Source organism: Taudactylus pleione, unplaced genomic scaffold, assembly GCF_031769625.1.
Source record: "Taudactylus pleione unplaced genomic scaffold, aTauple2 ptg000080l, whole genome shotgun sequence".
NCBI classification, from domain to species: domain Eukaryota; kingdom Metazoa; phylum Chordata; class Amphibia; order Anura; family Myobatrachidae; genus Taudactylus; species Taudactylus pleione.
In genome coordinates this window covers 5618914-5646184 of record NW_028284482.1, presented here as the reverse complement: position 1 = coordinate 5646184, position 27271 = coordinate 5618914, and the positions used below count along the sequence as shown (strand labels likewise).

The 27271-nt window shown below is 42.6% G+C and overlaps 1 protein-coding gene across 1 annotated transcript in view; it reads left to right on the top strand.

Moving 5' to 3' along the window:
• The window catches only part of IFT56 (intraflagellar transport 56), a 128375-nt gene that overhangs the window by 86570 nt on the left and 14534 nt on the right, over nucleotides 1-27271 (top strand). Inside the window, exons 8-12 of the mRNA XM_088468117.1 lie at nucleotides 5222-5296; nucleotides 6394-6496; nucleotides 7036-7091; nucleotides 11796-11849; nucleotides 20639-20702. Coding sequence (XP_088324243.1) covers nucleotides 5222-5296; nucleotides 6394-6496; nucleotides 7036-7091; nucleotides 11796-11849; nucleotides 20639-20702 — 352 coding nt within the window. The remainder of the gene's footprint in view (nucleotides 1-5221; nucleotides 5297-6393; nucleotides 6497-7035; nucleotides 7092-11795; nucleotides 11850-20638; nucleotides 20703-27271) is intronic.

Below are 27271 nucleotides of genomic sequence, written 5' to 3'. Positions count from 1 at the left end.
TGAAGCATTTGACTGAATATGAGCATATAATATTGCCCGAAACACTTCAGAATTCATTCTGCTGCTTTTGTCAGCAGTCACATCATCAATAAATACAAGGGAACCAGTTCCATTGGCAGCCATACATGCCCACGCCATGACACTACCACCATCATGCTTCACTGATGAGGTGGTATGTTTTGGATCATGAGCAGTTCCTTTCCTTCTCCATACTCTTCTCTTCCCATCATTCTGGTACAAGTTGATCTTTGTCTCATCTGTCCATAGGATGTTCTTCCAGAACTGTAATGGCTTTTTTAGATGTTGTTTCAGAAAAACTCTAATCTGGTCTTCCCGTTTTTGAGGCTCACCAATGGTTTACATCTTGTGGTGAGCCCTCTATATTCACAATTGTGAAGTCTTCTCTTGATTGTTGACTTTGACACATATACACCTACCTCCTGAAGAGTGTTCTTGATTTGGCTAACAGTTGTGAAGGGGTTTTTCTTCACCAGGGAAATAATTCTTCTGTCATCCACCACAGTTGTTTTCCGTGGTCTTCCGGGTCTTTTGGTGTTGCTGAGCTCTCCGGTGCATTCTTTCTTTTTAAGAATGTTCCAAACAGTTGATTTGGCCACACCTAATGTTTTTGCTATCTCTCTGATGGGTTTGTTTTGATTTTTCAGCCTAATGATGGCTTGCTTCACTGATAGTGACAGCTCTTTGGATCTCATATTGAGAGTCGACAGCAACTGATTCCAAATGCAAATGTCACACCTAGCATCAACTCCAGACCTTTTACCTGCTTAATTGATAATGAAATAACGAGGGAATAGCCCACACCTGTCCATGAAATAGCTTTTGAGTTGATAGTCCCATTACTTTTGGCCCCTTAAAAAGTGGGAGGCACATATAGAAACCGTTGTAATTCCTACACCTTTCACCTGATTTGGATGCAGTTAAAGCACATCTTGTTTGTTTCATTTCAAAGCCATTGTGGTGGTGAATAGAGGCCAAAATATGAAAATTCTGTCTATGTCCCAATATTTATGCACCTGACTGTAAGTCCCCTCCGTTCCTATGTCCATTCTGTTGTTACATGAGCCACGCATAGAAAAAATTAAAGTTAACTACTATGGGATATATTTACTAAAGTGAGAGTTTTTAGAAGTGGAGATGTTGCCCATAGCAACCAATCAAATTCTAGTTAACATTTATCTAGCCCCTTCTAGAAGATCAAAGATCATAGCTAGAATATGATTGGTTGCTATGGGCAACATTTCCACTTAAAAAAAACTCTCACTTTAATAAATGTACCCAGAAAAGTGTCTATTTTTTCTGCTTCTAAGAATTAATTATGTCTACCTACACCATATATTATTATCATATTTTTAAAATGTTGAATTTCAGGTTAATTTTTGTGTGTGGTGCATTTTATTTTAAATCTCTAAAAATTAACATGAAATTTAATGTGAGTCACATGAAATGATCCTTTGGATTTGGTGCACTGCCTTTGATTAACGGCGGGGCATATGTTCAAGATGAGCAGTGATCTGGCCGGCCAAGCACGTCCACAATAGATTACAATTTGTACAATTCAGGAGGACACATTTAAGTTAGCGATATTGCTGACAAACTGAACATCTCAGTGGGTACTGTGCACAACATCGTTCATGAGCAACTGGGGCACAGCTATTCACGCTGAGTACGATGGTAAAGTTAAGAAAGCCATCATGTCCTAACTTCAGGTGCTTGACACTGATTTCTTCTGTCGGGATAGATGGCTTGTGTACCGTTGGATCAAATATTTATTATTATTTATTACCAGTTATTTATATAGCGCACACATAATCTGCAGCGCTTTTACAGAGAATATCTGGCCATTCACATCAGTCCCTGCCCCAGTGGAGCTTACAATCTATATTCCCTATCACATGCGTGCACACACATACACACTAGGGTTAATTTGGTGTTGGGAGCCAATTAACCTACCAGTATATTTTTCAAGTGTGGGAGGAAACTGGAGCACCCAAGTGTGTGCAAGCACAGGGAGAATATACAAACTCCGCACAGGTAGGGCCGTGGTGGGAATCGAACCCATGACCTCAGTGCTGTGAGGCAGTAATTCTAACCATTACACCAATTGTGCTGCCCTTAGACAAATATGAGAAATATGTAGAAAAATAATCTGTACCAAGAGCATACTATTGATTTATATGTATATGTAAGAGTTAATACATTTGCTAAATTAGAGGTCTTGTTACCTTATTTATTGGACCACCCTCGTATATGGGGTGTAGAGTGTGCCGCTTAGCACACCCTGCACACATTATAGATACACCACTGGAACAAAAATGAATTGGAGAAATCCAAAGAATGTAGTAAAATATTATATAATGCATGTGAAGCAAACATAGAATATAGTGAGGGAGTTTAGGAAACTAAGGTTTATTTATTTTATAAAATGGAACCTTATATACTAGAGCTCAGTACCGAGATTGGTATAATGAACTAGCAAGTGGACCCACAAGAGGTCTTCGATTACAAATGCAAGAACATATTTTCTGTGTCCGTAAGGGGTTCTTTCCTGTAAAAGCGTGGTTATATTTACCACATGTTGTTGTGATGACAAATCAGGCTTGCCTACCCTCCCGATTTGGTCGGGAGCCTCCCGAATATGGGGTGCCGCTCCCGACCCCCCGGAAAGGCAGGCAAGCCTCCCGGCTGCCGCCTACCCCCCCAGACTACTAGTAAAAACCCCCGCTGCCGGGGGGCCCGATGACGCGATTTGCGCTGAATCGCGTCATCGAGCCTCCGCCCCCTGCTTTACAATGCCTTTTTTCTGTGATGCCCCCAAAACGCCCCCCACAGAATGCAGGCATTCAGCTCCCTCCCGGAAGGAGGGAGCTGAATGTCGGCAAGTATGTGACAAATTCACTTACAGGATTAATTGAATGCCGTCTATTCTAGAAAATATCTGTAGCCATAATAATTAACGTACATTATGGATGTGATTGATCCAGGAAATCTATCTAATTGTCATTACTGGAGTGAGAATGAAATGTTTTTCATCCTGTGAGGCTAATTCACCAAGTACCACACAATTTTGTTTTGCCTTCTTGTGGATACGCACATTGTTTACGAATGGTTGAGCCTTCAACGAACTGTGGGTTTGTAATTATGAAATTGGTCCCTTCCACTTGTGACTCCTGCCTTATTTCAAATGTATTCTGCAATGAAATTCACAAAGAAGCTGTCAGAGAGCATAAAATCTCAGTACAATGTCAGTAAATGCTGCCCTCTTGTCCTATTTGGAGCAACTAAAAAGAGAATAAATAAGTGTTTTATATGAGGCACTCTCATACATTCACTTAAAAATGAATTCTGTCTGATACATCCAATTTAGAGATTGCTATGGTTATAGAATGATATCTCTTTTTACATATAGATGTGTCCTCATACGGGATGTAGTTGCCATCCCAGCGGTCAGGATGCCGGCGCTTAGAATACTTTGCCAGAATCCAGACCGCCGGCATCCTAACGGTAAGAGTTAGGCTGCGGGGGTGGGGGTGGGTTGGGTTAGACTATGGGAGGGGAGGGTTAGAGGGAGTGCAACGTATCACTTCGTATACAGATTCAGACCAAGGGCCTTATCCAGATTTGGGAATAGAGTAAAGGCTCATACACACTAGATGTGCTGTGTGAGTGATATTGGTGAAAGATAGTGGTGTACACACTGAACAGTATCGTTCAGTGACGTCATTCTGCCACATCCCTGAACAGGCACTTTCTGACGATATTGTCAGATTGGCTGCATGTTTGCACTACAGCAAACATTGTTAACGATCCGCAGGAGCATCGTTGGTCATTTGGTGCATACACACTGGACGATATGAGCAAGATATCGTTATCGTTCATATTGTTCACTTTTATCGTCTAGTGTGTATGCCCCATAAGAAAGATCAAGCAATTGTGAAACTGGGCAAAACCATGTTGCACTGCAGGTGGGGCAGATTTAAAATGTGCAGAGAGATTAAGATTTGGGAGGGACAAGTCCAAACTGAAATCTAAATTGCAGTGTAAAAATAAAGCTGCCCAGCATTTGTGGGCTACATGCAAAAGCAGCCGATATTTACCCCATATGCAAAAAAATTGTGTGTATTTGCTCCCCTTGCATTGCACCATGGTTTGCTCAGGTACACAGGGCCTGATTCAGAGCCGCTCGTTCGCTCTGAGCGATGTTCGCACAACTGCAAATGCGTATGGGTCGTAATGCGCATGCGCAAAACAGTCATTGCGGTCGGAAAGCGTGCATTCGTAAAACAGTGAGGGGCTGCTAATTTGATTGACAGAATGTACCGTTTGTGGGTGGTAACAGGGAAGGTGCTTGAAAACGGGGGAATGGAGATCTGAACGCAGGCGTGCCTAACGGTCAAAAGTGCGTTTAATGGGAGTGCATAATTAGTAAAGGAGCGTCATCGACCACGTCACTTGGTTGTCTTTTAGCCTGAACTGCTCGCAGTGATAGCGGGAAGAAATTCCTACCACAAGCACTGCTAGCAGTTCAGATGCCTTTTGATGTTCCCGATTTAATCTAATAAATACTGGAGATGACGTGTGATGCGAACGGCAAAGGGTCGTCTTTACAAAATAGCGAGCGCATTTTTCGGACGCTCGCTCAGACATAGAGGCGTCAACACACCGCAAAGAGCGAGCGCTCAATTTAAATATCCGTCCCCTTTTTTAGAACAACCGTCCGCAAATAGCGTCCGGCTCTGAATCAGGCCCACAGTTACTTGTTCTATCTTACTCTATTCCCAAATCTGAATCAGGCCCTTAGAGGCACACAGATCTCTAAGTGTCATGTACCAAATCAATTAGTGCAGTCTCATGAAAAGATGCAAAAAAGATGCCCGATGCAAGCCGAGTCGGACTGGACCTGGCCGAGAAGGACTGTTTAGCGCAAATGCTACAGTAGTGTATGAGGACACACCGGTATGTCCCTAATGAGTACTGGCTGCATTACAAAAAGAATAGTAGGGTGTAAAATCTGACAAATCATTGTTAGACAGAGGTCATGCAATCCTGCAAGGTGCTGCTCCGTTGTACATGTCTAAATACAACTTGCTACATGGCTCTATTTGTGAGAACAAATTCTAATCTAGTGTTCTGAATAGTCACAAATATAATTAATGTTTAACCCGAAGAAATTATTTTTTTTAATGTATTTTTCTTGTCTCAGGCAGAACTTAAAAGTTTAATGGACAGCGCCTCATCCTCATTTGATTTTGCTAAGGAGCTAATTAAACACAATCTTGTAAGTTTGTCTCTGTTCAGTGTTGTGAAGTATTGTGGAGTTTGTTTTGTAGTGTTACTTCCTGGCCACAAAGTGCTTTTAAAATGGTTTCTCAGATTTCACTAAATTCTGAATAGCCGACTGTCCCAGTGCTGTTTAATGTAGTTCCTGGGCAGATGATCATTGTCACAAACAATTCAAATTGATTGCTGTATAACAGTATGTACTGAACACTTTGGAAATCTGATTTCTGCATTCGGGTTGCCACAGACTTCCTCAAGGCTGGCGTGGCCAGGTCAGTGAAATCCAGTTTACCCCCTGCAGCTCTGTGTGATCACTCACTGTTCTAAATGATCTATTGCTACTTAGATGCCTGATCTGTGCCCTCCCTGTTCTGACGTGTCCAAAATGTGTTTTCAAATGTTTACAAATGTAATAAAATGAGTAAAGAAATGGTCCATCAGTCCCCTTGGTGTCTCTGTTGGCCATTCTTGTTGACATTGAGACGCTTTGCATGATTGTCTCACATATAAAATGCACAATTGTAATGCAAACTGTACGCAGTCTCACACCTATATAAAAGGCATCATTGCAGTACTGCTACCCCTATCCCCACTAACTCCCGACCTTATGATTTATGCATATTAATACAAGTGTCACATAACTTCAAAAGAAATAAATGCTTCTAAAACTAAAAAGTCTGCTCTCTGGGCCCCATAACTCAATCAGGCCTTGTAACAGGTTCATCTTTAAGGTACATTTGCACTAAATTTATAAAAGTAGTTTTGGGTGGAATCATGGAAAGTATATTTTTTCTTACTTCAATTTGTCCATTTATTCCCATATAAAGCTCTTAAATGTAAAGAATATATTCATTTCAGTACTCTTCCAAACCAAAACAATGTATCATTGAATTTTCTCTTTTAAAAAAAAAAAAAATGATTCATAGGGGAACTGGGGAACTTACATATTTCCAAAATGTAGAAATTGTTATTGTCATGAAGGGAAAAAAACCTTCCACTATTTACGTAGTTACAATAGATGTAGATAAAACGTCCCGCTACCCCATATGTCCTCCTTTCATTTCTAGTCTGTTGAGTTATACTGTATTTTGTCAGGTGGTCTTCCGCGGTGGAGAGGGAGCCCTGCAGGTCCTTCCACCTCTCATAGATGTTATCCCTGAAGCACGTTTGAACTTGGTTATTTACTACCTCAGACAAGGTAGAGTATTGAAGTAGATAAAATGTATGTGATCCTGTATTATGGGGTTTAGTTTGTTTTAATCACGACAGTATATGCCCCCACACCCACTATCTTTTGGGGGAGATGTACTAAGCGTAGAGTAAAGTACCAACCACTCAGCTCCTAACTACCATGTTACAGGTTATGTTTGAAAAGTGACAGTTAGGAGCTGATTGGTTGGTAATTTTATCTCTCTCCACTTTATCACTCTCCAAGGCTTAGTACATCTGCCCCTTAGTGTGTTATTCTTGCTGTAAGCATCTCTGATTAGCGAGTTAAACATTTACTTGTTAACTCTATTTCTTTGTAGATACTATAGTGATGCATATAATACTAATACAAACCTGTTTGCCATTATTGCTAGTATCCTATTTATACCTTTTCAGATACATATAATAGTTTATGCTTGTAGGTAGTTTGCTTTGTGTAATCCCCATGCCGCAGAATCACATGCACAAAGCAGAGCTTTGTTTCATCCGAGCATTTGTTTATTCTTATTTATTCTCTTGTGTTTGTAGATGATGTGCAAGAAGCATTCAACTTGATTAAAGACATAGAACCCTCTACACCACAGGTAGGAACAAGTTTCATTTTTGTCCGTAAGACATTTAATTTGGAAATATGACAATGTATAGAACTTTTTCAGTAACAGAATTAATATATTAAATAGTCTACCTTATTGTGACATATAGGTGTGAACACCTAGGTTAGACTCCAAATTGTATAGAGCAGAAACAGGACATTTTATATAACTACTAGCTGATGTATCCATTTTCACCCGGGTAGACCTTAGATGTATATATTTTTTTAATCAATTGTTTTTTATTGATTGTTTAAAGTTTTATACAAAACAAATCGTATACGTCATCATAGCAAATCTGCACTTTAATCAAGACAAAAAAGTAATACAGAATCGAATACAGGATTTAACAGGGTTAGCATATACACTACAATTAAATTTTTAAGCATCACAGTAATGTAATACACTGGAATAAATGCAAACAAATATAAACAACAAAAGTGATATTGAAGTTTATTTTATGCCTCTGGTGTAAAGGAGCATGCTAGTATCAAGATTCAATAAATTAAGTTCTTTTTAGTCCTTAGCAGTGGCGACTCCAGATATGGGGCTGCAGTGTAGTCCAATATTCAAATAGGGGAGCCACACCAACTGTCACCCCAAATACTGCCAAACATCACTGGCAGTTGGTGTGGCTCCCCTATTTGAATATTGAACTACACTGAAGCCGCCATTCGACCTAGACAATAAGCTTACAGTCCCACAGCACTTGGGACATGTTGCTTTGTCACCCAATCAACTTGGTTGAGATGAAACGTTTTACCACAAATTTAGAAAAATCCCTGCTTAGTGGGTACTTATGTCATGAAAGGTTTATACTCCCGGTTTTTCATATTTCTAGGTCAAGGGTTTTGGGCAGGAAGCTGATGAGTCAGTAAGTCAGGACATTGCACAGGGGGAGGAAACATTTTAGAACAGTGAAAAATGAGCTGTGCTCCACCAGTCAAAGAATAATTATGTCACGCCTGAGGGTTGGTTTGGGCTTGAACAGGCGTGGGAGACTGAATAGGAGACTTAGAAGGTGTGAACAAACCTGGTGGGCTTGAGCCAGGACTTCCTCATGTATTGCTGTGAGGAGGTAGAGAAGCTGCAGAGGATGATGGGCCCGAAGGCGAGAACAAGAATGGAATGTCTTTATTAAACAGCAGGTTGGAATGACAACTGGTGATGATAATACTGAATGAATGAGCAGAACCGGATTGGGACCGATGATGCTGGATTGAGAGCAGGTTTGGTTTGAGACCGATGTTGATGATTTGAAGAACTTGACGGATTTGAATCCGATGTTGAAGAATTGATGAACTTGATCAGTTGAGACTGATGTTGATGAACTTGATCAGTTGGGACCGATGGTTGGAGCTATCTGCTGGAACCGAAGGTGGCTATAAGTGGTAAATCTAAGTGGTAAAAACCAGACTGGTGTGCAAGACGGTATAGGAGACTTGTTTACCAGTTATAAGAACTGGATATAACGGACTGGGACCGTTCAGATACAGAGTACCTTATGAGCTCAGCACTGAGCTGTAACTTCAGCAAGAAGCGACAACAGAGGCCAGTCTGGAAATGGAATTTATAGGGGAGGATCCCCAGAGATTGGATGCTGCGATCAACTGGTCTGGGAGCAGCGCTCTGAGTGGAGGAAGAGCGTCAGGCAACAGAGTCCAACATGGCTACGCCCACACTGTTGTTTAGGAGGGAACTCTGGTGTGCAGCCTGTGTGCCATCATGCTGGGAAAACACGCTTGTGAGCAAGATGCTGCAGAGAGCCATCTCCATGCTCAGTAACAGGACACTGAGCAGACGGGGCAGGAGCAGCACAGACAGACCTCAGCACCATCTGGGAGCAATGTGCAGAGTGAGCGGAACTCTGTAATATCCTGGACAGGCACCGGAGCGGTAAGAAAGTGTTTTAATAGCCTGGAGCGTGACAAATTATATCAATTATATCAGAGGAATTTTGCAGAGATCCACTTGAATAACCTGAATGTGAAGTTTCTAAAAATATAAATGTAGTTATAAAACAAATATCCCCTTATCAGTAGATACATAAATGCAGGGTCCCAGCAACTTTAAAACATCATATACAGGGCCGGATTAAGGGAGGGGGGCGACAGGTGCGGTCGTCCCGGGGCCCCCACACACAGAGGGGCCCCCACCTCTAGAGCACACAGGGGGGATTTCTGAGTAGCTAGAAACCCCCCCAGACGGAGCAAATCCCCTTTCTACCGTGGTCGGAGGGGCGGAGCCAATACAACAAGCCCACCCCCAAATGACCCGCGAATGTGAGCAGCAGCTGCATAAAAAGTAAGTGTGTATATGTACTGTTTTACTGTGTATATATGTGTGTATGTGTTAATGTGTACAGTATATATGTGCTTGTGTATACTATATATGTGTGTATGTATGTGTTGATGTGTGTGTATACTGTATATGTGTTAGTGTGTATGTATGTGTTGATGTGTGTGTATATTGTATATGTGTGTGTACATGTATGTGTGTTAGTGTGTATGTATGTGTCTGTGTGTATACTGTACATGTGTGTATTTTATATATATATATATTATATATACACGTTTGCTACATATATATATATATGTGTGTGTGTTCATTTTTAATACATACATGCATAAATAAATAAAATTATATATATAAATATATATATAATGCATGTAACCCCCCCCCACAAAATCCGGTATTTGCCCCTGTCCTCACAGGGTCGGGGTGACCCTGCAGAGGGCAGGTGTCCAGTGTACCTTGTCCCTGAGTGGGGGCTGAGCTGCCGCTGATCTGTGTTCTGAATGCAACAGCACAGTCAGCACTGCTGCATAGAGCTCAGAGCGGCTCCCGAGTCCCCTCTTCAGCATCACGTGACATACCATGTCCGTGACGCTGATCACTGATGTCGGGCCTAGGTAGCCGCTCTGCGCGCTATGCAGCAGCGCTGACTGTGCTGCTGTATTCACAACACAGAGCCAGAAGGTAAGTAATCAGGGAGGGTGGGGGTAGGCTCCGTGTGGCGGGGGAGGTAGGGTAGGCTCCTTATGGCTTGGTGGGGGCCCCCACAATTTAGTTGCCCCAGGGCCCCCACAAGCCTCAATCCGGCCCTGATCATATACATTAATAAAAGAAAGCTGTTGTTTGTAAAAATTTTAGCCCATTTCACCGCCTTAGGAGGTTTGCATTCCTGCTTGGTGGGTGCCTACGTCATTTAAGGCATATACTCCCCTAATTACATGTTTGTAGGTCCAGGGGTTTGTGCTGGGCGTGGATAACTCAGTGATTGAGTCAGGACTTTTGTTTTTATATAGATAATAAAGTAGACAGTATTCTCTTTTTGAATTTTTAAGGAGGTTTTCTGCATAATAAAAATAAATTGACACTTCTTTTAGTAGCATTTTGTTTAATTCAGTAGTGCTGCAACAGCCTTTTTAATCTACATAACTGCTGCTCAGTTTTGAGTTGGGTTACATAGCAGATTAGGACCACAGGAATGACATAATTTATGGCGCAATAGGATAAATAACTGGGACCATAGATTTTGAGAGCATAACAAGGTTCAAGAGAAACAATATTATTATTTATGTATAGAAGTCATCTGGCCTGGTCATTCCCAATATCATGTACGCATCTAATCTCCACATGAGTATTCGCACCAGGGTGTGTGAGAATAATGATGGGTGGGGAAGTATTGTGAAGTTATAAAATTATAAAGAAATAAGAATTTCTGAGTAATGTGCATTTGGGGAGATTCAAAATAACTAAAGGTCTATGGGGTAGATGTATTAAAGCGTCAAGCATCATGCCGCTACAACTCTTCCTGCTTTGCGTCTTTACCGAGCACTACTGATGAGATGTATGAACATCTCATCTGCCGGAGTGGGGGATGTCTTAGGAGCTGCTGGCATGGTGCGACTTAGGTACTCCACAGGTAGCAATTCCCGGACTTTTGGACTTATTTCCGAATTTAGCGTCTGTGCCGCATCATAGCTGCATCCAAAGTTGCTTATAGTATCCTGGGCATTTAGGGTTAGTATTTTTGTCACAATGGAGTTGGATTTAAAGTCACAGATTAAGCACAAAGCTGTGTGGCGTGATGCACTCGTATCAGTCCTCAGTCTTTTGCCCTTTTACTCAGGTTGGCATCCGAGTTCCAAACAGCTAATGCATGCTATGCCAGTGTCCAGGGTTCTTGTGCATTGTACTTTTGTCACGATGTTGATGTGAATAAGATATACATTCGGTACAAAAATGTGTGGCGGGAGGCATTGGCGGCATAGTCACAAAGTCTGTGGCACGCCATGATTTCAGGATAGATGTACGTTGACTCATCTGTTACTCCAGGGAAATTAGGCAGTGATCATTTTCATTTTATTGTAGTGTTAACTGCCAATAAGATGTTTTTAGTTTGCCAACATTCAATTCTAATATTTTAGATTGTCATGTAAAAATATGCTGTCTGTGTCACTTCCATTTATTTCCAAATTCCAGTAGAGTTTTAATAGAATGTCTGTTGTGTTTAATTAATATTTCATCAGCTTTAATAAGTATTATGTTTATGCACATGAGGTAATAGGAATGAGGGCACGACAGTTTGTTACCCCCCAAACTTGTCTTTTTTTCCTTTAAAGATGGTTATTTTGTATCTGCCTTGTTTTAAGTGACAATAATAGGAATATTTTTAAACTTTGTGATGTACAGGAATACATTCTCAAGGGTGTTGTGAATGCGGCACTTGGCCAGGAACTGGGCTCGGTGAGTTCACCACACAAATGTTTGTGTCATAAATTCAATATATTGTGTGTATTCTGTTCAGTACAAGAAATAGATATGATATCTCTCAGCTACATATATTTGCATGTAGAGACCTATAAGGAGGACCAATTGCAATTAAATTACAACTGGGATAAAAGTGTTTTTTATTATAATTGGACCATTGCAGAGAAATATTTGAAGAAAGATTTAGGAAATACAAAGATGATCTCTTTTATTTGTATACTTTTCATGTGCTTTTTGGGTGTGATCTAATTAATGATAGAAAGCTTAAGTTAGATAAATAAGTTGTTACAGACATATATTATTGATTTTGGGAACTATTAAAGATTCTAATTACGTCTCCCAATGCTCATTTCATGTATGTGTCTGATAATTATGTTTGCGGATATGGCAGACTCTCATTTTTATCACATGAGATCTGGAGGAATATATTGAAGAAAATGAATTGTGTGACAAATGCAATAATGCATTGGGACTAGTAACTTAATCAGGCTATATTGGTACATTAAAGTGATATTTTTGTAGCTTTATGAGATATTCATTTTAAATTCAAAGTATTTTTCTATATGAATCGCTGCTTTAAATCCTGTGCCAAAAATCAGTGATTTTGAAAAACTGCTGCTTGATAAACAAACCCCTTTCTCTGTAGAAATCCACTGTTCTCATTTGGGGGAAAACAGAATTTCTAGAGGGGATTTGCCTGATTTTAGAACAAAACAAATGCGTACTTGTCACATTAAGTCCCGTATTCAGTTTGAGGCGAAAAGTCTGGATCCGCGATACTTTTTCGCCGATGACGTCATTTTCGCCTGTTTTGCTTTTACACCGTATTCAATTTGTAAGACTTTCCCCCTAGGCGGAAAGTCAATGCAATGTAATAGGCGGAAAAGTTTCGCCTATTAATAGCAGGCGGAAAAAAATGCAGAATTGGGGTTTTGGGGTGCAACGTTGCGGGAATCCCCGTGCAGTCTTCAGACAGTCCCCCAAAGGTAAAGAACACCCCAAAAAAAATCACTTTAATTTTGGGGGCGAAAAAAAAAATGTTGGGGGACAAAGTTAAAAACTAGCGAACTTGACTCTGGGGGGGTCCCCAAGTATACCCCAGGTGTATTTTTGCTTGCGGCAGGTGGATTTTTCATGATTTTTTCAACTTCACTTTAGCAACTTTTAAATATGTTGACTCCCATTTTCAAGTACCCCAAATTTGCTGGGAAATTTATTTTCTGGAAAAAATACTCCTGAATACTATTCTGCACCACGTATAGAAAAAGGCTATTTAGCAGCTACTCAGCCCGTTTAAAATCCCCAAATACCTTCAGCAAGCCAAATCCATAGGGAACCCCCATGTCAGTGCATCTTTTGGGGGATGATTTCCCCAAATCTGACTTTACTTTCCGCTTGTTTAAGTTTCGCCGGGTCCCGTTTTCGCCTGCTTTCAAATTGAATACGGGGTAAAGCGTGCATGCGCGATACTTTTCCGCCTACAAAACAGGCGAAGTAGGCGAAAAGTCCGGGCCGCGAAAAAGTATCGCGGTTCGGCTCAAATTGAATACGGCTCTAAAGGGGAGTATCCACTTAGCGATATACAAACAAATCATTTGTATAGCTAGTGATGTGCCTAGACTGAACATTCACTCGTTCAGTCCCAGCACATCTCTCATCCCCACACATGCAGAACCTGACGAGATCGTCAGGTTGACCTTTCATGTACGGGCGATGTCGGATGTTGGAAACGACCTGCGGGCACGCGCATCGCGGGTCACTTCCATCCAAAACATGCACGATGCATGCGCGATTTGCAAGCGATTGCACGATAAGGACATCGTTATCACGCAATCGCTTGTTTAAATCGCTTAGTGGATACCCCCCATAAGTCTGCAGCAGGCACCTCTGTGTAGTCAAATTGTGTTACTGTAAATAAAAGTATGGCTGAGTCAAAAAGTGCTTCTCATTCCCATTTTGTAATATGTTGTCAAATATAAAATTTAAAGTAACAGTATATATAAATATATACATACATTTATTTATTTTTCTACAAATTTTTAGACCTTTTCTGTGAAGTTTTAGTGGTAAACATTTCAAATATATGCATAATGATGTTTGTAGATGCCTATGTAAAAAATGTGAATATAAAAGGTGAAAGACAATACTCCAGAAGCAGCAAAAAAACAACTTTAAACTAGGGGTGTGCACCGGCCACTTTTTGTGTTTTGGTTTTGGATCTGGATCTTTCTTCGTGTTTTGGATCTGGATTGGTTTTGCCAAAACCACCCTTCCGTGTTTTGGGTTCTGGGTTTTGTGTTTTGGATCTGTATTTTTTTGAAAAAAAGCATAAAAACAGCTAAAATCACAGAATTTGTAGGTTTTTCTGCTCCTATGCTATTATTAACTTCAATAACCTTAATTTCCACTCATTTCCAGTCTATTCTGAACACCTCACAATAATGTTTTTATGTCCAAAAGGTTGCACCGAGGTAGCTGGATGACTATGCTAAGCGACACGAGTGGGCGGCACAAACACGTGCCCATCTAGGCGTGATACTGCAGTGGCAGACAGGATGGCAGTTTGAAAAACTAGGCCCCAAACTGTACATAATGCAAAGAAAAAAAAGAGGTGCAAGATGGAATTGTCCTTGGGCTCTCCCACCCACCCTTATGTTGTATAAACAGGACATGCACACTTTAACAAACCAATCATTTCAGCGCCAGGGTCTGCCACACAACTGTGGCTGAAATGATTGGTTCGTTTGGGCCCCCACAAAACAAGCTGGCTCTACGGAGGCAAGATGTCATCCTCATCCTCCTCATCCACCGATTCCTCACCCTCTTCAGTGTTGTGTACATCCTCATCCTCACAGAGTATTAACTCGTCCCCACTGGAATCCACCACCACAGGTCCCTCTGTACATTCTGGAGGCTGGTCTCCCTGGAAGAGCTGATTATTCATTTTTATGAACATCATCTTCTCCACATTCTGTGGAAGCAACCTCCTACGCCTTTCGCTGACAAGGTTCCCGGCTGCACTAAACACTCTTTCGGAGTACACACTGGAGGGGGGGCAACTCAGGTAAAATAGAGCCAGTTTGTACAAGGGCCTCCAAATTGCCTCTTTTTCCTGCCAGTACAGGTATGGACTGTCTGACATGCCTACTTGGATGCTGTCACCGATGTAATCCTCCACCATTCTGTCAGTGGTGACAGTATCATATGCAGTGACAGTAGACATGTCAGAAATTGTTGCCAGGTTCTTCAGTCCGGACCAGATGTCCAAACTTGGTCCTGCCTGCCCTGCATCACCGCCAGCGGGTTGCTTAGGATAGCTACGTTTTTTCCTGGCAGCCCCAGTTGCGGGAGAAAATGAAGAAGGAGCTGTTGACGTGTCACGTTCCGCTTCAGCTGACAGTGTGTTCACCAGCAGGTCTTTGCACCTCTGCAGGCTTGTGTCGTCCGGAAAGAGAGACACCACATAGGCTTTAAACCTAGGATCGAGCACGGTGGCCAAAATGTAGTGGTCTGATTTCAACAGATTGACCACCCTAGAATCCTGGCAAAGCGAATGAAGGGCTTCATCCACAAGTCCCACATGCCGAGCGGAATCGCTTCGTCTTAGCTCCTCCTTAGCTCCTCCTTCACTTTCTCTAGCTGCTTCTGCAAAAGCCTGATGAGGGGAATGACCTGACTCAAGCTGGCAGTGTCTGAACTGACTTCACATGTGGCAAGTTCGAAGGGCTGGAGAACCTTGCACAACACGGAAATCATTCTCCACTGCGCTTGAGTCAGGTGCATACCCCCTCCTTTGCCTATGTCATAGGTGGATGTATAGGCTTGTATGGACTTTTGCTGCTCCTCCATCCTCTGAAGCATATAGAGGGTTGAGTTCCACCGCGTCACAACCTCTTGCTTCAGGTGATGGCGGGGCAGGTTCAAGAGTGTTTGCTGGCGCTCCAGTCTTCGGCACGCAGTCGCTGAATGGTGAAAGTGGCCAGAAATTTTTCGGGTCACCCAAAGCGTCTCCTGCACGCCCCTGTCGCTTTTCAGAAAATTCTGCACCAACAAGTTTATTGTGTGAGCAAAACATGGGACGTGCTGGAATTTGCCCAGATGTAATGCCCGCACAATATTGGTGGCGTTGTCCGATATCACAAATCCCCAGGAGAGTCTAAGTTGGGTAAGCCACTGGGCGATGATTTCCCTCAGTTTCTCTAAGTGGTTGTCGGCGGTGTGCCTCTTACTGAAACCGGTGATACACAGCGTAGCCTGCCTTGGAACGAGCTGGCGTTTCTGAGATGCTGCTACTGATGACGCTGCTGCTGTTGCTGCGTAAGGTGATACATCTACCCAGTGGGCTGTCACAGTCATATAGTCCTTAGTCTGCCCTGTTCCACTTGTCCACATGTCCGTGGTTAAGTAGACATTGGGTACAACGGCATTTTTCAGGACACTGAGGGCACTTTTTCTGACGTTTCTGTACAGTCTCGGTATCGCCTGCCTAGTGAAGTGGAATCTAGACGGGATTTGGAACCGGGGACACACTACCTCCATCAATTGTCTAAATCCCACTGCACTAATGGCGGATACCGGACGCACGTCTAACACCAACATAGCAGTCAAGGCCTCAGTTATACGTTTTGCTTCAGGATGACTGCTGTCGTACTTCATCCTCCTCGCTAAGGACTGTTGGAGGGTCAATTGTTTAGTAAAAGTAGTGGTGTGACTACTTCCTCTCTGGGATGATGAACGACTCCCAGCAGCAGCGGCAGCAGGAGGCATAGCAATGCAGGATCCTCCGGAGGAATCCCGGATAGGAGAGTCAGTCATGCCAGTGACATGGCCTGCAGGACTACTTCCGATCCTGACTAAGGAGGAAATTGACGAGGAGGGAGTTGACGGTGTGGTTTGCAGGCGCTTGGATACAACAGGACAACGGGATTTAGGTGTCCCTGAACTGCTTACGGTCTTAGCCAAAGTTTCTGAACTTGACAGTAACTTATTATGAACACGCTGCAGGTGCCGTATAAGGGAGGATGTTCCTAGGTGGTTAACGTCCCTACCCCTACTTATTCCACCTTTACATATGGTACATATGGCAAGACAGTTGTTGTCCGGATTTGGATAGAAATATTGCCAGACCAAAGAGGTGGAATGTTTGGTCTTCTGCCCAGGCATGACCGTGATGGGCTTTTTCATCCCACGGACAACAACTATCTCCCCCGGAGCCTGATTTAAACAAACCACATCACCATCAGAATCCTCCTCGCCAACTTCCTCCTCAGCGCCAGCTACACCAGTATCCTCATCCTGTTGTACTTCAACAGTGACCTCTTCAATTTGCATATCAGCAAGTGGACTGTGGGTGCTCCTTTCAGCACTTGCAGGGGGCGTGCAAATGGTGGAAAGAGCCACCTCTTCCCGTCCAGTGCTGGGAAGGTCAGGCATCGCAACCACCACCACACTTGGACTCTCCTTGGGGATTTGTGATATCTTCTTTGAAAGCACAGTTCTTCGCTGTGCTTTTGCCAGCTTAACTCTTTTGATTTTTTTAGTGGGAGGAGGGCTTCCATCGTCATGTGAAGCTGAACCACTAGTCATGAACATAGGGATCGACCTTAGCCGTTCCTTGCCACTCCGTGTCGTAAATGGCATATTGGCAAGTTTACGTTTCTCTTCAGATGATTTAAATGTTTTTTTCAAGGTCATTTTCCTGAACTTTGTCATTTGGGATTGTATGTGCCCTCTGCTATGACATTGGGCATCGGCCTTGGCAGACGAAGTTGATGGCATGTTATCGTCTATGTCATGACTAGTGGCAGCAGCTTCAGCACTAGAAGGAAGTGGTTCTTGATCTTTCTCTATTTTATTTTTATCGGAGAAAGTTTGGTCCTCCATTTATGTTATATCGATTTGATATATACGTGCGGCTAAACACAGAAAATATTTTTTTATTTTTGCTGGAGAGTAGTGCACTTTGTGAGTTACACCACCCTTTAAGAAATGAGCCAGACGGCTCTTTACTTATGGGACACAGGCGCACGCTTGGCGCTGCTCCTTTGTTGATGCACGTGCGGCTACTGCGCACACAATTCACAAACACAGAAAAAAAAAATTTATTTGGTTTGGACTGGAGTGTACTTTGGGGGTTACAGCACCCTTTAACGGTCAAGCCAGCCGGCCCTTTACTTATGACACAGGCGCACGCTTGGCACTACTTTGTTGATGCACGTGCGGCTACTGCGCACACAGTTCACAAACACAGAAAATATTTTGTTATTTGGTTTGGAGTGTACTTTGAGGGTTACAGCACCCTTTAACGGTCAAGCCAGCCGGCCCTTTACTTATGACACAGGCGCACGCTTGGCACTACTTTGTTGATGCACGTGCGGCTACTGCGCACACAATTCACAAACACAGAAAATATTTTTTTATTTGGTTTGTAGTGTACTTTGGGGGTTACAGCACCCTTTAACGGTCAAGCCAGCCGGCCCTTTACTTATGACACAGACGCACGCTTGGCACTACTTTGTTGATGCACGTGCGGCTACTGCGCACACAATTCACAAACACAGAAAAAAAAATTTATTTGGTTTGGACTGGAGTGTACTTTGGGGGTTACAGCACCCTTTAACGGTCAAGCCAGCCGGCCCTTTACTTATGACACAGGCGCACGCTTGGCACTACTTTGTTGATGCACGTGCGGCTACTGCGCACACAATTCACAAACACAGAAAATATTTTTTTATTTGGTTTGGAGTGTAATTTGGAGGTTACAGCACCCTTTAACGGTCAAGCCAGCCGGCCCTTTACTTATGACACAGGCGCACGCTTGGCACTACTTTGTTGATGCACGTGCGGCTACTGCGCACACAATTCACAAACACAGAAAAAATATTTTGTTATTTGGTTTGGAGTGTACTTTGGGGGTTACAGCACCCTTTAACGGTCAAGCCAGCCGGCCCTTTACTTATGACACAGGCGCACGCTTGGCACTACTTTGTTGATGCACATGCGGCTACTGCGCACACAATTCACAAACACAGAAAATATTTTGTTATTTGGTTTGGAGTGTACTTTGGGGTTTACAGCACCCTTTAACGGTCAAGCCAGCCGGCCCTTTACTTATGACACAGGCGCACGCTTGGCACTACTTTGTTGATGCACGTGCGGCTACTGCGCACACAATTCACAAACACAGAAAAAATATTTTTTTATTTGGTTTGGAGTGTACTTTGGGGGTTACAGCACCCTTTAATGGTCAAGCCAGCTGGCCCTTTACTTATGACACAGGCGCACGCTTGGCACTACTTTGTTAATGCACGTGCGGCTACTGCGCACACAATTCACAAACACAGAAAATATTTTTTTATTTGGTTTGGAGTGTACTTTGGGGGTTACAGCACCCTTTAACGGTCAAGCCAGCCGGCCCTTTACTTACGACACAGGCGCACGCTTGGCACTACTTTGTTGATGCACGTGCGGCTACTGCGCACACAATTCACAGCACTTGGGGGGAGCACCCCTGATGGACAGAGCACCCCCTGGACAACACTACAGCACCCCTTTAGGACTGGGACACTGCACAGGACTTTGGAGTGGACACAGCCCCTATGGACAACTGACTGCAGAACACAGTCCAGCCAGCCCCTATGGACTTTGAAGTAGTGGACACAGCCCCTATTAACAACAGCAGCAGAGCACAACACAGCCAGCCCCTATGGACTTTGAAGTAGTGGACACAGCCCCTATGAACAACAGCAGCGCAGCACAGCACAACACTACTCTGCACTACACTACACTACACAGCCCAGCCAGCCCTAACTCCCACCCTCCCTCTTCACTGTCCACAGCCGAGTGAGAAAATGGCGCCGACGCGGGTACCTTATATAGGATCCAAAACCCGCGAGACCCGGAAGGCGGGATGGTGACGTTTTGCCTCGATTTCAGATCCGAGTCAGGCGGGAAAAGTCGAGCCTGACTCGGATCGGGGGGGTTCGGATTTCAGAAATCCAAACCCGCTCACCCCTACTTTAAACCATCCAGCAACAATGTTTTAAGACGCTTGCGGCCTCTGTATCAAGATGTGGCCCCCTCCTTTTATTCACTGAATGGTGTCAATTAGGCCTATATATCCCATGACATCACACATTACATAATGAATGATCACTATAATAAAATTTTAAATATATTTATACATATAAAATGCAAACTATAGAACAAATCAGTTATCTATTATCAGACCTCATCCTTGAGGGGGGGGAGACAAAGATCAGAAATAGCAGATCATCTAAATAATTATTTTTGTTCAGTTTTCACTACAGAAAAAGAAGGGAAGGGGCCACAGTTAAGTTGCAGAGGCATTCATAAAAATGAGGTACATGAAATTTAATTTACAGAGGAGAGGGTCCTAACAGAACTCTCTAAACTGAAAGTGGATAAATCAATGGGGCCAGATGGGATACATCCAAGGATACTAAAAGAGATTAAAGGGGTCCTGGTAACACCATTAGAGGACTGGAAAAGAGCAAATGTAATACCACTGTACAAAAGTGGAAGCAAAGAAGAAGCAAGTAACTATAGACCAGTAAGCCTTACATCAGTAGTGGGAAAAATTATGGAAACACTATTAAAAGAAAGAGTGGTGGAATATCTCAAATCCAACAATTTACAGGATCCCAAACAGCATGGATTTACTCTATAATTCCACCATATATCATTTGTTGTTCACTTTCTCTGACTATGTGTGTATATATTATATGCTTATTTCTTAATTGTAGAGAGACCATCTTAAAATTGCCCAGCAGTTTTTCCAGCTTGTGGGTGGATCAGCCAGTGAATGTGGTAAGTCCTGTACTCCATTATTACTTCCAGTTTTGTAGGATTTTCCATGCTAAACTAAATAATGTTAATTTTATTAAAGCATGACTTTTTACCAATGAAGCGAGTGACCTATCTGGAAATTGCTGTCTGGCCTTCCTTGTATCCAGTTTGTTTACTTAGGGCTCATTGAAATACACTTGCTGGTTTTCTTTTATTTCGATAGTGCTTACATATGTTAAAAAATAAATAAATAAATGCAAAGTGAAATTCTGCATGTGTTTTATTAACATTTCAAGAAATGTATTATTCAGTTTATTTTCCTTTATATATTGGACAGTATAAAGGAGAGTAACTTCTCTGTGATGGGCGCAGAGAGCCTCCCGGACATGTCAGACAAGGCACTTTGTGATAGTAGCATCGCTGATTTTCTCTCTCACCCAATAGTGGTGCGCAGGAAATTGGATGTGAGTGATTGTCAATAACTGTTTACTAAAACTGGCAACACCATGTGGGTGTATCATGACTGTTTTGACCTCATTTGACGAAGGAAACTGTAACATTTGCACCTGGCATACGTCATTTGTAATATTTCTGCCTACATACACCTCATCATATCCTACATATGGCATAGATAAATCATAGACATAGGGGTCAATCCAATTAGGTGCGAACTGCGAGTTGCTGTTTTCTCTTCGAATTTGCATAGCGAATTCATTTTGCAATCCATTAGCAACTCGCACTGAACCAGTCACAGTGAATTCGCATTTTTCCATTCGCATCACCCTGAGGGTGAGACTTGGAAAGGAAAATCTTTATTTAAAGATTAAAATGTCGGGACACCTTGCTATACCCCTTGGAAAACCTCCAATTTGGCAATTGGAAGTTTCCAATTAGCTTTATTAGTCCAATAATTACATATAATTTTTTTGGGGTAAAAAAATGGCCTCAAATGACCAAAAAAAATCAGCTTTTTTCATTAGTTTAGGTACCCCAAATTTAATTACAGTATTTTTTTAATTGAATGATAATTGTTTTTGATAATTTTTTTACAATTTTTCAAAGTACCCCAAAATCACCTTTTTGCATTTTTCATTTAATTCGTTTGAGATTAAACGAAAAAATATATTTTTTTAAAAAGCACAAATCAGCCAATTAACACCATTAAAAAAATCCTTCAGTACTTTCCTAATGCCCACAAACAGCCTTCTATACGGTCCTACTAACAAAATTATCAGTTTTGGGGGTCGATGATGGTGTCCCCACTTTTTCATGCACTTCTCTAACATCGCATTTGGCAGTAATTTTAAATTGGCAATAAGTTTGCAAACCTCAGCTGCGAGTACCACGCATAGGCATTTTTAATTGGATTGGAGAATTCTTGGGTGCGCACATTTGTGCAAAGTCGTCGAATTTCCTATGACAAACTAGCTACTCGCAATTCGCACCTAATTGTATTGACCCCATAGTATGGACATCAGTAGCGGTTATAGATGCATTAAATTGTTTGTTTACACTATTATATAATAATGATGAGTTCTAAACACGATTCATCCCAAGACGACATATAGGTGCTCATTCAGAGCCGCTCGCAAGCGGCTCGATGGTGCCCCACTGCGCACGCACGAGTCCCGTCCAGAGACTGCAGCTCAGTTGCTGCGGGGCTCGCTACAAGACGGGGCAGCTGTCAACGGTGAGTGCCATCTCGCCCCGTTTTGTAGGCGGGGAAGATGGGTGGCTGCACAAACGCAGGCGTTCCCTTAGGAACGCCTGGCGTTTGTGGGAGGCCCTACTGGAGATGTCAGTGGTGGACTTCCTGCTCTATTAGAGCAGGGAGTCCACTTGGCCTTATGGTACCCAAGACCCTACCAGAGGGTCGCGTCGCAAGGCCGATGGTCACGATTATTGCGACGGCCTCCTGCCCACTCGCACAAGCTGTGGGTCTCCCACAGCTTTGCGAGTGGCCAGACAAAAAAACAAACCCTGCGAGCTGCCTGCGGCAGCGAGTAGGTCTGCATCAGGGCCATAGTCCAATATATCGTCTAGTGTGTACCCAGCTTTAATCAGCTAGTCAAAAGTGGCTAGCTAGTGATATTGATAGTTTTCATCGTCGTCATTGCATATTTTTGCTTCAATGGATAAAAAAACAAGCTCTAAATAAATATCTAATTAATATCAAATAGCAACTCTGAATCATAGCATCCAGCTGCAGCAGCCATCTCTAGGGTGAACCTAATAAAATTTTAAAATGAAAAAAACTTCTGGGGCTTTATTTACAATGCGCTTCCCAGCGGGTTGCAGGCTTTACATTGACTGCTGGTGCTGTTTTACATTTTCACCTGAAACCCGCCAGAAAGCAGTGGCCTACAAAAGCTGCTACTTCCTAAATAAAGCCAATGGTGTCAGCCCTGAACGCCATCAATAAATATAAAAAGTGTTCTTTTCTCAGTTTATTACCGTACTTAATATTTGACTCAATCAATAAATATAAAAAGTGTTCTTTTCTCAGTTTATTACCGTACTTAATATTTGGTCTGTATTGGGCTCTTGTTGCCCCTTCTTACTGTATTTGCTCCCATTTTGGCTGCCCCTTAAAAATAAAGAATCATACAAAATATATAAATATGAAAATACAGAATGTGTTGAATATATATCAGAGAGACCAGTGTAAATATTAAACACACATTTATTTGTCTATTTCTAAAAATAATTGCATTGTTAATTGCATATTAACATCTTAAGTTGTAATTGGATACAATAATAAAAATATAGATGTACCAGTGGCGTATCTATAATGGGTGCAGTGTGTGCGGGACACAAAGGCCCCGGGTCCAGGGGGGCTCCACACCGCACATCCGGCACCCAAATTATTTTAAACTTATGGGGGGCATCCACTAGACGATTTTATCCCTGTCCAACCTCTTAACGATTTTCCCTTGAAGTTTCCCTTGAAATATGATCTTCCACTCTGAACAATTTGCAAAGGATTTGCAAAAGATTTGCAAAGGATTTGCAAAGGATTTGCAAAAGATCTAACAATAAACTATGTTGTTTTAATCTGTGATTGAGAGCTTTCAACTATAGTGGGCAGACAGTGGTTCATCGTTTGATCGTTCAGCATGAACGATGTGTAAACGATGTGTAAACGATTTGTAAGCAATCAAGTGAAATTGACCTGCATGTTCAGTCGATGGAGGAGACGATCAAACGACCAGCGGGAGCGCGCATCGTACATCGTTAGAAACAATTACTGCACGATTTGCAAACGATGTTCGAACGATGTTCGAACGATTATCGAACGATTTTATCATTATCGTTCAATCGTTCAACTTTATCGTCTAGTGGATACCCCCCTTAACCTGTCCGTGGTCCCATTTTCCCGGTGTTCTGCGCATGCGCAGTAGACTCCAGGCACACTCTAGTGCCCGGAGTCTACTAATGCTTCGGTGGCTGGCCAGCCATGTCAGTCAGCCGGCCACCGGGAAGAGAGGAGGGGGTCCCGCACGGGGAGTGCACACGGGCCCCCTCCTCTCTTAAGACCCCCCTGAGATGTACTATATGTAACACTGGATATTATTGATAAAAAAGCAACTTCCCAGATGAACCCAAATGGCATGGTTCAAATGTAAATACAGAATTTAGGAGTAAGTAGCCAGTCTTATGTGGAAGTCCATCCAGTATTATTTGCAGAAAAATACAACATATTAGTATGTTGAATGTAATTGTTGAAATCATTATCCAGGGAAAAAGAAAATATTGTATCTGTTATTTGAGCAATAAACTTTTGAGAAGAGGAATGTAAATCCATTTCTCCGTTCCGCTAAAGTAGTGTCTTCAGTAGCCAATGAACGGCACATAGAGCATGTCCGAAATCAACTAATCATACTAGATGACTCCAATCAGAAAGTGTTACTTCTCAATTACTTACACCTGGAGAACACGGAGATTTGTAACTCGAGTTGTTTTTGATCCTTTAAAGGATATATTTAATCTGGTCTTCTACTGCCACATATAATAAAACATTTTTCAGCAATAAAAGGAATTTATTAACCAATATGCACCAGCCCTCCTTAACCACAGATGCCTAGAGGCTTAGGGCCTGATTCACTATGGATCGCAATATAGCATACGCACACAGTTTCACTACGAATTTCTGCTAATCCATAACGATCGCAATGCCGTTGCAGCACTTCATAAGGACGCCCACTTCACCTACACGCACATCCGTAATATTTAGCAAGGCTGCGAAAACATTGGCACAATCGAGTACCAGCGAAGCCAAACACACAGTTAAGGCAGGTCAGACCTTACTCAGGAATTGCTTACTTCAGCGCACGCTATGAAGCTTCAGGCTGCTTATGGTATCGCAGTGGGTAATTTATGCACGCCCCTGCAACATACTGGCACGCCTGCATTCGGCCAACCCCCCCCCCCCGCCACCACCCACAAACGGCACTTCCTATCAATCACTCTGGGATGAGTCTGCGTAGTCACTGCAATCGCAACGACTAGCTCATGCACGTGCACTGTGATGTATGCGCAGTACGCAACAATCGACCGATTGCGTGCGTATAAGCAGCTCCATTCCTTGCTGAATCACGCCCTTAGTTGTGGATACATAATATATCTCATGTCATCCCAACCTTTTTCATGACAAGTCTTCCTGTGAACAAATCAAAACAATTTGTCCTGTGAGAAGCCATTCAGTTCCTTCTGTCCACGGAAGACTTTACTGCTGTCCCTGAACATTAGATAAGTTTGGGTTTTTAGTCAAATCTTTTTCTGATTCAGACACAGCAGTATCTCAAGGTTGCTGTTCAAACTTGTCTTTTTCAATTTCAGGCCCTGTCCTTTGGCTTGGCTATAGCACTGACGGTATTCATAGAAATTGTGGCAATTATGGCCACCCTTCTTAGATCCATGGGTGCGATAGCTCTCCCTTACTTATATGATTTGCTGATCAAGGCAAATTCTCCAGTCCTGCTGCAGACTCATGACATGGAGACAGCCCAGATCTTGGATGCTCATGGTTAGATACTCAATCTTAAGATATTCAACATGACTCCTTCTCAGTGGAAGGTCTTCCTGGACATTTTATTTAACACCCTAAAGCAAGGGTGTTCCAACTGGTGGACCAGATCATATCACTACAGGCACTAATGAAAATTCTGTTGTCTTGCAGCCAGGTGTTCGTTCACCTTTGTATGAACATCCTGGGAAAGATGGTATTTACTTTTGAGGCAGTGCAGTATGCATACTGTAGTTTACTTTGCAGTCATGCCAGAATGAACTAATGTAAATATGGAACAGGTCCCACCAGCACTTTACCAGTCAGCTGTCCCTAGGGATTCATCTATCGCTCTGCTGGTGGCTAAAGGGTGACTGTATCAACAGGGGTGGCCAGGTTTTCCATTTGGAACTTTACAATAGAAACAAAGATAAACGCCTGTGAGACTGAGAGTCCACCTCTCTTCAGTTCTAGTGACAGGGTATTTGGTCTCCAGGGTAGCTAAGTAATTGTGCAAATCCCAATAAACATGTAGGGCCAAATGTAATAGAGTGTCAGTTTTAGTAACAGTACAAACTCGCACTTTCTCGCACTTTTAAAAAGTGCGAGTTTGTACTGAAACTCGCCAATTCAATAGCCTGCAAACTTTTCAGCTCGAGGCTACTGCATTTCGAGTTTAGGACTATGTAAACTGACACCTTTTAATGCGAGTAGCATTAAAAGGTGCGAGTTTTAGAGAAGCCATCATAGATCAGTGAGATCCGTGATGGCTTCTGTGTGTGTTAAAAAAAAAAAACGTGCACCCCCTTCCCGAAAGCATAACCAGCCCCGGGCTTTATAAAGCCTGTTCTGGTTCTAAAAATACAGGGGCCAAAATGCGTAGGGGGCCCCTGTATATTAAGAACCAGCACAGGGCTTTGTTGAGCTGGTTCTGGAAAATCAGGGGACAAAACGATTAGGGGTCCCCTGAAAATTCCAGAACCAGCACCGAACTCTTTCTAGCAGGGGGATAATGCCACAGCCAGGGAAAACCTTTCACCGGTTTCCCCGACCAAAGCATTATCCCTGACTGCTAGTCTGTCCAGGCCGGGGATTTCTGGGGAGTTGAGGACCTCCCCAAAAAAGGGGTCCCCCTCTCCAGGGCAGCCCAGGTCTAGACTGATAGCCCGGGGCTATCCCCGGCACCCTAAGACTTTCCATCTACTTTCCATTTAGTTTGTTTTGTTTCTGTTTTTGCATGATGTTTAGGTAATGGGTTAAAATAGTTTTCCTTAAAGTTTCATCTTTCAAAATATGGTAACACTTATTCTTACAGCAAGTTGAAGGAAATAAATGAAATACTACACCTGGAGAATATAAACTTAGTATAATGGGACAAAATGCTATGATGTTGGGTCCAAGCAAAATAGAAGAATGAGATAAGAGTTCCTGAGTATACAGTACCTTGCATGAGTTCCAGATCTTGTTCCTTAGAGCATCCATAGTGGGAGGAACTTTGGATTTCCAGGATCTGGCAAGGAAGAAAATATTGCTATTGCTCTTGACAAGTACCAACGTGGAAGGGTTAGTGCTAATATCCTGGTCA